The 11,251-nt window shown below is 40.0% G+C and overlaps 1 protein-coding gene across 1 annotated transcript; it reads right to left on the bottom strand.

Moving 5' to 3' along the window:
- Nucleotides 1–3,184: 3,184 nt before the first annotated feature.
- LOC102021273 (olfactory receptor 2J3-like) lies at nt 3,185–4,129 on the bottom strand. Its single transcript, XM_005409656.1, has one exon. It carries the CDS (start codon nt 4,127–4,129, stop codon nt 3,185–3,187), a length of 945 nt encoding a protein of 314 aa, XP_005409713.1.
- Nucleotides 4,130–11,251: the final 7,122 nt, after the last annotated feature.

Here is an 11,251-nt window from a genome sequence, read left to right on the forward strand (position 1 = left end):
GAGGCTACAGTCTTTATCTACTGGATTCGGGTATCATTGGCTGTGATCTTTTCTTATTCTTTGAGGCTTTCTGGCTTCATCCACCAGTACAGGCCTCAGTACGATTCAGTGACTCACAGAGGACCACTTACTAGGGGTCCACTCCCCATTTCCAGACTGGTGCCCTAGGCTTTGGACATATTCACAAGTAAACATGAAAAGCCCACTGGTTATTTTAAGTCCTGCTCAGGGCTGCTTTGTAGTGGTCTCCATCAATGAATCACTTTCAAAATACCACAGTGCACTATCTCTATCACGTCATTTGTAACCACATTCCAATAGCTGGGAGGAAACTCCCAACACTCACACTTATTTGGCTCACAATTTGTAAGGGTTTATGTGGGTACTACCAACTGTAGGGCAGAAGTGGCAGAATGGAACATCATTTTGGAACACAGCTGTTTACCTCATGGCAGCCAGCAAGTAGAGCAAAGAGTGGGAGATGCTTGAAGAATGACACTTTTCAAGTCTCAGTGAGAGTGATCCACCTTCTAAGAGCTCGTTCAGATTCTGATCTCCTCAGTTGATGATTCCACTGATAAACATATTACCCCCATGATCCACTCACCTGCCAAACATGTGTGATGTGAGGGTTTATTTTAGATTTGAACCACAATAGCAAATATGAAAATGCCACAATAAAACCTATTAAATTGTTTAGTAGATATGCACTAATAACCATTATTTAAAAAGAAAATGCATGAAGGGTATGTTATTAAAAATTTCAATTTATATTTACTTCATTCCACCTAAAGTGAAGCTTTAATATCCATAACTTCTGTAAACTGATGATAAAAAAGCCTTTCTTTGATACTTCCAATATAAAATAATGACATTGCTGAAATGTATATGAAAGTCTTAAAAAACCAATTTCTATCTTGTTTTCTATATCTAGAAGGAAGGAAATTAGGACAGATTTATAATACCACACTCCTTTCCTTTTGGGCAACACTCAATGTCTATACCTACAACAGTGGTTCTCCAGCTGTAACCTTTTCAGAATCACCTGAAGTGATTGTGAAGAACAGGCAAATTTCTGGTTCCACGCCTAGACTTCAGGATCAGTAGCTCTGGGCAGGGATATGAATGCACATGTTTAGTGTTATGGTTTGGGGGTTATTGTGCAAGGCAAAACAATATAATACAGGACACATATTTTATAAGATTATTTATAATAGGGGCTGGGGATTTAGCTCAGCGGCAAAAGCGCCTGCCTGGCAAGCGCAAGGTCGTGAGTTCGGTTCCCGGTACCAGAGAAAAACCAAAAAAAAAAAAAAAAAAGATTATTTATAATAGTCACCCACAGAACGATATGCAAAAGAATGCAGGAAATCTGAACACGCACCAAGACCAAGGAAACTAGCTGAGGGCCTAGATCCCACAATAAAGTCCTGTATGAGTCCAGCTGAAGACCTAGAGCTCATAACAATGCCTCCCACGAATCCAGGTGGAGCTCCAGGGCCCATAATAATACCTCATGTAGGCCTGGTTCAAGCTGCGAAAGTCCAAAGGTCAGTGGTGGAATCTAGGATGTCTGTGCAGGTGGGATGCAGGATCTGTGCTAGCAGGCTGAGGGATCTCCACTGGAGCCAGGAAGTAATACTCAAAGAACTAGAGCTCCCCTGAAAGGTACCACAGCCATCCTCAGCAACAGTGAGGTCCCAAGCTCCTCTGATGATCAAGATGGCTGAGTTCCCATCAGGGAAGTGTTATGGTTTGTGTCTGTGTGTCCCCCCAAAGAGTCATGTGGTCATGGGGTGGGCTTTTAGAGTTTGATTGATTATGGTGTGAGAGCTACACACGCCCAGGGGTGGAATTTTGCATATGTAAGGGAGGGGAAGAGGCTGCTTGAGGCCATTCCTCCCTTTTTGTGCTTGTTGCTTTGCTGTGTTCTGCCGCCATGAGCTGTAGCCCTCTGCCATGTGCCAGTCTGCCTTGTAACCTGCCAAGTATGGACTAAAACCTCCACAAACTGTAAGTAAAATAAACCTTTCCTTCCTTAATTTTGGGCATCAGGTATTTTGTCCCAGCAACGAGAGAAAAGTAACCAAGACAGGAAGCCAATGCAGCAAGCTTCTTCAGAAGTCTGAGCTGTGCATCTTCTTTCCCTCCAGAGCCTGGAGGCGATGCTCAGAGTGAGGACCAGAGCTCCCTCAAAGTGAACCAAAGCCATTCTCAGTGCCAACGAGGTCCCGAGCTCCTCGCAGGATGAAAATGGCCAAGTTCATCAGGAAAGCCAGCATGATGAGCTCCTTCAACAGAACTAACAGCTCCTTATAGCTTCTACCAGCTCCAACAGCCTTTCTCTGCTCCCAACAGTCCTCCTTCTCCTTCTCCCATTCTGCCTCTTATGCTGCTGGCAACAGTCCCCAGGTGGACCTCTCACGCCCAGCACCATGCTGACTCAGTTCAGCTGAGGGTTACAAGCTGACCACCAGTTATCAATCCACTACATTCAGTAAGCTCCCAGGTGATGAAATGCTTCTGGCACAGGGACCACATAAGGCCACACAAGAGTGATAATGAAGCTACTGTAACTGAGGTACACAATGCCCAGCTTGTGAGCTACTATTTCACACAACAGAAGGTCTCCCTGGAATGGTCTGTAGAAAAGGTAATATCATCATGATGGCCACATGTCCAGCTTGGCCACAGAACAGCATGGACTGTGTATTCTTATGTAGTCCCCTCCACAGGCTGATCGCTTGAGATCTCGTGAATGAAGCGAGTGTATTTGTCATAACATAGTTATGATAGGGAAGAAAAAGTGATTGTCCAATGTAATTCTAAAGGAGAATAGATGTCTTCTTTCTGAAGTACTTTTTACATTGCTCTATTTTTGCATGTGGCAGTTTTCATAATATTTCTGTGCTTGCATTGTCTCTTTAGCAAGATGTACATGGACTATTTCATAATAGTGTATTCTTAACATTGTTTGTTTAACAGCATGTACAGTGTTGTTTTGTTTGTGTCTCCTTATTGAGCTTTCAAATTTAATATTGAAGTAACATTTTATGTAGAAAATGTTTTGGAAAATGGTGAGCATCCCCTTCATGGCCATTAAAGAAATCAACTGATTAAGTGTTTCTATGCAAAGGTCAATATTTCTTACATGTTCTACACACTGATATGTTTTCCACCTAACTCACAACTTTGCTGACCATGCCTCTATCACCAGTATTCTCTTCACTGCAGTCTTCACATCTTTGTTTCTTAAAGTGTAGATCAGTGGGTTCAGGCTGGGTGTGACGATTGTATAAAAGAGTGTAAAGAACTTTCCTTCCTCCTCGGATTTGGTACTCTGTGGTGTCATGTACATGTAAATAGCTGGCACAAAAAACAGAGCTACTACTGTGAGGTGAGATCCACAGGTATTGAGGACCTTTCTCCACCTGGCTGCTGACTGCATCCTCATTACAGCTTGAGTGATGACTGCGTATGAAATGAAAATTAGTGATACAGGCGATAGAAGAAATATAACTCCAAAAACTAAGATAACAATCTGAATTACTCTTGTGTGACCACAAGCTAATTTCATTAATGCTGGTGTCTCACAGATAAAGTTGTCCACTACACGGTGCCCACATCTTGGCAACATGAAAATCCAGGAGCAAACAGTTACGGCACTGCCAAGGCCACCCACCCAGCAGGTCAGCACCATCTTCTGGCAGAGCTGAGGGTGCATTAGGACTGTGTAGTACAGAGGCTGACAGACGGCAGCATAGCGGTCGTAGGCCATCACCGTCAAGAGAAGAGTTTCTGTGGCTGCAAAGACCAGGGCAAAGAAGAACTGAAGAACACAGCCTGCATATGTAATGGACTTGTTTGGACCCCATAGATTTGCCAGCATCTGGGGGATGATGGCGTTTGTATAACCCAGCTCCAATAATGACAGGTTAGATAAGAAGAAGTACATGGGGGTGTGGAGTTGGGGGTCCAGGTAGGATACAATTATGATGGTTGAGTTTCCTATCAGAGTCACCAAGTAGCAGATGAAGACAAACACAGAGATGATGGGCTCCAATTGAGGTCGATCAGAAAACCCCAGTAGGATGAAATCTGTTTGCAAACTTCTGTTGCTTGTTTCCATTGATACTTGTGGAATGCTGGGAACCTAAAGCACAGTAACCAAAATTAATACCAGCCTGAATTAGATCAAAAAATTTAAATATTTAACATTTTCATGGGTAGCCAATCTCAATATAAAGATATAATATTTCACATATTATGTATTAACATGTATCTTTTTTCTTTTGGAAAATTTACTTTTAATTAAGGCATGTTTCATCGTGTCCCCAATGATTGTAGTGACATAGGATAAACACAAACATACTGTGGTATAATTCTGGGTTAATTCTCTAAGCCACCCAGGGTTCTGTGTATTCGCTTTAAGTAATGAATTCACAAATCAGTCATATCATTTTTCACAAGGAATACATTTTGAGAAAGTGACATTTGTTGAATTAAGACATAAACATAAGGTTGTAGTACATCTTTCTCTTACAAACAGAGTTCATTTTGAGTTAAAAAAGTGTGATTTCTTTTCATAGGAGAAACACCGCTGTTCACTGTGAACCACAATCCTTCTCCCCTCCACATTTTCCTTCTCTACATTTCAGGGATTTTAGTTCTCGTATCAGTTTGCGAGCACCCAGCAATCCTTCGTGTTTGTGGGGCTGTTTTTGCTTGCCAGGAAAGAAAAATCTTTCACAGTATTAGCGTTTTCCTCCCACTGCCAAGGTCATATTTTTTGAACAACCTTAATGACTAAAATTGTACCACTTAAATAGCATCGTCTGCTTGTTGCAGAGTAAAAAAGTGGAACCTGTCCCAAAATATTTGGGCATTACATACATGTACCAACAATCTTTTATCTTCTATTCAGGGAACTGCTTTGCAAATTCAGCCAGGCAGTTAATTCAGCAACAAACTGTGACTTGACTATCAGTGAGCTGTCTCTCCCCATGCGTTTGTCAGTACACGAGCAGATCTTCTCCTTGGTTTCTAGCCCTGTCTGGTAAGACAACACCTCATTTTGATGCTAGGGATACAGACAAGACATAACCATTTCACTAATCTTACCATTTCTGCTTGTGATATCAAATCATTAAATTGATATGTTTTAAAATTTTTATTAGTTTTTGTGTCTTTTTCTGCACATAATTCCTCACCATAACTTGCAGACCCAGCATCTGTACTGTGCCTTTTGTCTCTCTGTGGTTAATGAATAACATCTGATTATTGAAGTTACACAGAAATTGAAGTGTGGATAAATGATCTCAAATAGACCACGTTATTAGCATTCTTGTTAGAACACGATGTGATGATCACAAGCAGCATACTGTGTTTTTCAGTGCAAACAATGTACATTTAGTCCCTATTTACCCTTCCAATTTTCATGGGAAATAGGAAGAAAAAGTTCAAATGGGAGGGGGAAAATGGAAAGGGGAGGGAAAAGGAAGGAAAGGAAAAGAATAGAAAGAGAACAGAAGGGAAAAGCTGGAAACCATGCTTTTGTAAATAGGGGAGAAGGGGCTGAATGGAAGGAAGAGGATCGGAAAGAAAAGAAGCCTCAAGACACACTACGTATAAGCACAAATTCCCTGTGAGGAATGTGATCATTATGTACATCTAAACTGTACCCGTAAAATTTATTTAAAAAGAAAAATTTAATAAATGAAAGTATGTTCATAAAAAATGTTTTAAATGTAAATTTACCCAGGTTGATAGTGCACATCTTTAATCCCAGCTACTTAGGAGGCTAATATGGGAGGACTGCAAGTTTATGCCAGGCCTGGGTACTTTACTTAGACCCGTTTCTAAAAAACAAATAAAAAGTTTGGGGATGTAGCTCAGTTATTTAGCTGCTGCCTAACACAGAATATCCCCTAACTTGTATCCTCAGTGGTTAAAAAACGGTTTGGTTAATTTAAATAATGAGAACTCAGATTTTATGTGGTAGGATGTCAGCTAAGCCATGCATTGTACTTATGTGCACAGATTCTGCTCTCAAAAGTGCTGGAGTGAGTCCCGACTCCACCTTTCGACAGCTGTGTGACCTTGGGCAAGTATTCAACCTCTCTGTGTCATGTTCCTCACATGTGAAATGAATGTGACATCGTTCCCTCCTCAGTGGGAGGATGTCAAGGTTACTACCCGAGAGAATTTCAGAGCACTGCTGGGTTTAGCGTTAATTCTAAAATGGTACCACTTACCTCTGAATCGTTATGATTCTATCTATTGTTTGTTCCAAAGCATAGTGGTAATTTTACTCTTATGGTGTACAGATAGATGGATTGCAGTAATATTTTTTGCAACTTTCTTAAAAGGCACAAACATACTTATGTACACAAAAATGAGCAGATACATCACTGATGTGGTAACTCTCTGGGGCACAAAATTACTTGGGTTCCCCCAAGCGAACCACAAATATACTGGGCTGTTTTGAATGCTCAATTTTGGGAGGTTATTCTTCAACCAACAGATCTGACAAAAGTGCTAAGAGCAAACCTTACAGAACGGACAGTCTCTGTGAAAAATGCTGCTGGAAAAATTTGATATTTTCTTGCAGAAAAATTAAACTAGACTCCTACATCCCACTAGTGCAAAAAATTCAACTAAAATGAATTAAATTAAATGAATGAATGAATGAATTAAGTTAAAGGCATAAATATAAGACCTGCAAGTATGAAAATACTAGTAGAAAACATAGGATAAGTGCATCTGGGCAATGGGATGGGGAAGGGGTTTTTCGACAAGAAGTCAAAGGCACAAGCACATAAGCAAAATGGACAAATGCTATCACATTAAACTCAGCAGCTTCTGTCCCGCAGAGATGGCTTCCATTAGCACAGAGCAGAGAACTTGCAGAATGGGAGAATGTATTTACAAGCTATACATCTGCTCAAGGTTTCATATAAATGATATTTAATGAACTGTATAGAGTCAAAAGCAAACAACTAAACAACTCGAGGTAAAAATGGTCAATAGACCTTAATGGACTTTTATCAAAAGTGGACATAAACATGGCAAAACTTACATTAAAAATTCTCAGCATCACTAATCGTCAGGCTAATGGAAACTGAGAACACGATGAAAACCCACTGCAGCCCAGTTAGAGAGGCCGTGACAAAAAATGAGTGTTGGTGTCGATATTGGAAAAAAAGCTTGGTGCACTGTGCGTGGGAATGTAAATTAGTACAGCATTTACGGGAAGAGTGTGGAGGCTCCTTGAGCCATTAAACAAGCACTTGTGATCCAGAATTCCCACTCCTGGGCAGGAATCCGTGGAAATGAAGGTAGCGTGCAGAAGAGCCCTCCCACCTTTCTGCTCACTATTCACATTCACATGAGCTAAGGAAAGGAAACAACCTAAGTGCCCAGCTGTGAGAAAATGGATGAAGAAATGCGGTTCTTACACAAACTGGACTAATATCCAGATACAAAACGAAGCTTTGTCATTTGTGACAACATGATTGGCATCGGAGATTATTTTGCTCAGTGAAACAAACAAGCACAGAAAGCCAAAGCCTGCGTGTTTCCATTTATGCGGAATGTTTACAGAGTTGATGTCAGAGAAGGCGAGAGTGCAGTGTGGTTCCCGGAGGCTGGAGTGTTGGGGGAAGGAAGGAGGGTGAAAGGCCCACGGGTAGGGACTCATCTGCAGTGGGCGAGGAGTGAGAGCTTTCCCTGCTGCTGCACAGAAGTGTGACAACAGACAAGAGGGACGAACTGCCCATGGTAGAAAGCTAGCACAGAGTACGAAGTTTTCACCATGAAGAACGGTACAGTTTCACAAAAATAGATATGTGGACCCTGAGTTAAACAGTGGACATCACATGCTATAACATCAATGCATAGAACTATTCTTTTAATATATTTTTCAAAATAATTTGAACAAAAATATGTTTTAAAGTATAGCTAAGTTGGGTTGGTGTTGGGCATTTAAAGCGATAAATTCTAAAGTTAAAATGTGCCTCAGAGGCTATGAATCCAGACTTCTGCCCTGCACTGTCACACAAATGCTGCCTTTTCATCCATGTTTGCACATGAAGCAGCATCTCCTCCCTCATGAATGCCCCTTACTCACTTATATTTTGATCTAAGATTCCTCCTTTGAATATCCAGGCACTGTCTTGTGTTCTTTATTCTGAAAACAGAAAACAGTAATTCAATTCTGCATGGTTTCTTTAATCAAAACGTGAAGCTGATGAATTCAGGTGAATATGCACTAAGGCATCACCTGAATCAAACAGTGGAAGACTGCTGAGTCCCCAGGCTTCCCCCTGCCCCCTATTGAAATTGTGTCCCTTCCCTGGCCAACTCCTTGAACTCACCTCCTTCTGTTTTGGTAGCTTAGTTACCTAAATGAACACCTCAGCAATCCTGTTCAGTTTGGCTAATGAAAAACCTTACAGGTCTTTTAGATCTGTTTTACTATTAGAATGCACTATGAAATACACGCTTAGAATTGTCTTTCCAGAAAAGGCCCCTTAACCTCTGTTCTGAAGGCTTCATGGTCTTCATTTGTATTGTTTTTCTGGTTGCTCTGCTATGGATGCACCATATTTCACCCAACGCTTCGAGTTAGTGTGTCAAAATGAGAACAGTTACCAAACCTACACGTACTGCAGAGGAAAGGGGACGTCTGTGCTCTGCATATAGGTTCTAAAATATATGCTAGCTCCTTTAGTAGAAGAAAAACTCCACTGTCTGAGTTCACAGGTCCAAAGCTTGATTTCTATCTATCTATCATCTATCTGTCTATCTATCTCTCATCTATCTACCTATCATCTAATCTATCCTCTATCTATCTGTCTATTATGTAGCTAATCTATCTACAATCAATCATCATATCTATCACATCTTTCTCTATTTATCTATCATCTATTTCTCTATCAATCTACCTACCTATTTTGTTCCTTATAACTCATCTATCCATCTATCTATCTATATCTATCTTTCATCTCTCTGTCTATCATCTATTTATCTATCATGATGAGATCTCAATGTGCCGCCCAGGCTAGTCTTGGGCTCCTCGGTCACACGGATCCTCCTGCTTTGCTCCCAGAGTAGCCAGGAGGGTTGATTCATACCACCCCATCAAGGTTGGTCTTCACTGTGTTTTAGGAAATGCTTCCAAGCTAAGGCTTGTACTTCATATAGTTCAATGTATAACCCCAAATCAATACTTTTTATGTGGTTTTTTCATCATTTTCCACACTAATTTAAACTTCAAGGGACCAAATTTCAATATGATTTTATGCTCTGTTTAAAATGACTATGATATAAAAATGACAGAATGCTAGACATGATAAAATAGCATAAAGAGGTATGCTAGCTTTTAAGTGAAACTTAGAGTTTCTTCAAATCTGTAAAGACTTAAGTTTCCAATAATATATAAAATGCATTTTAACTTTATGTAATGATATTTATGACAAATGAGTCTCAAATACTCAAACATAACTTGTAAGTACCTAATGATATGAAGAAAAAACTGGAAATGTAAACATTCAAGACTGTCCATTTAAAAAAAGAAAGGTATTAAATGCATCACTTATTAATTACAAAGCAGAAATGAAATTGCTGTATTCAAGCAAAGACCAAGCTGAAAAGACAAAAGCTCTATGGTGCAGATCTCCTCGGGATGATGACTGACCTCAGCCTTTCCTTCACTATGTGAACGCGAGAAGCTGATCAACTTTTGCACACTTCGCTTTCCTCATCTTTAACATCATGACCCAAATGGCACGTACTACCTACCAGCACATGAGCAGGAGTACCTGATGTTCTATGAATGAAATATTTAGGAGGGTGCTTGACACATGGAGAGCACTCCTAAACCTCAAAGCACACTATCAGCTCTTGCTGACATTTGATCTCCTCCCCAGTGAAGGCGTAAATAAACTTGTATTTCTTACCTTTCACAACTTTGCTTTCATGTCTCAGTCCCAAGCCATCAAGATCTGCTTTCTAAGTCCTTTTTCTGCTGAAGATACTAGAATAACACACATCAGACACCAAAAATGATAAAATCTTTTCTCAAAGGGAGAGTCCACAAGTGTTGTGATCTCACATAGTGCAATCGCACCCACTTTTGAGTATGATGACCCTAATTCCATTAACAATTCAAAAAAAATTAGGTAGAAAAAGTTACAGGAGCCATGAAAAATGAGATTGTCACCATTTTCTTACACTGACTCCAGAATCCCATTCACAGTTAAACACTGTAGCTGAGTTGCAGTGCATGCAATTTTTTGTTAAATTTGGATGCTGGAGTAAAAGTAGAAGTGGAACTGGTGAACGCACTATTTAGCTTTGAATCAATATATACTTGGTGCACTATTAGAGGACTTTTATTCTTGGTATATACCTTCATAGATAGCTTGTTGCTTCACACAAACAAGGCTATTTTGGTTTATGTGGATTCCAGGAATGATCAAAATGAGAAAGTGTTATGTACAACACTCTAGGATATCTACATTAATGTGGTTTGACCTTGGGGACTTGTGCTGCAGCAAAGGTGATTAAGAATCTCCATAATTAAGGTCATAACTTCGCACTAAAACAATAACACAAACAGTTCAATTAAGCAATTGTATCATTTCTTTTTACAGTGAGCTATTTTTAAAGAATTTAATTTCAGAAATGAGTTTATTTTATGTCATATTAAAATTAGATTAAAAATTGAAAGTAAAGTATAAACCATACTTATTTTTATTAATAGATTTAGTTGAATTTTACTTTCAGTAATCATATGAGCTACAATTGAACAATTTAGTTGTGTAGATGCTGTGCTAGCAGAACATAAAGTTCTTTCCAAATTCGTAGACTCATCATAATTCTACATGGACATGTATCCTCATGTTTCCGCTTTCAATGAACTAAACAGTACCGTGAAGCCTGTTGTGTCTGCCACACACCGGAAACTGACCAACAGCCCAGAGCCGGCCACCTTCCTCCACACCCCTTCCTCCTCCATTCCAACTCAGGCTCATGCTGCTCTGCAGTTGTGCCGTCATCACACTTTCCTTAGGAAATAACACTAACACGCTCACCTATCAATGGGAGTACATAATGATCACATTCACCAGAGGAAATTTGTACCCATACATAATAGATCCTGGTTCCTCTTGTTTTCCAATCCCCTCCACTACTTTCACACCTTCTTTACTTCTTCATTTACAAGGCTTTGTTTCCATTTTATCCTCCT

Source organism: Chinchilla lanigera, unplaced genomic scaffold (genome assembly GCF_000276665.1).
Source record: "Chinchilla lanigera isolate Chin_1 unplaced genomic scaffold, ChiLan1.0 scaffold00123, whole genome shotgun sequence".
Classification (NCBI taxonomy): domain Eukaryota; kingdom Metazoa; phylum Chordata; class Mammalia; order Rodentia; family Chinchillidae; genus Chinchilla; species Chinchilla lanigera.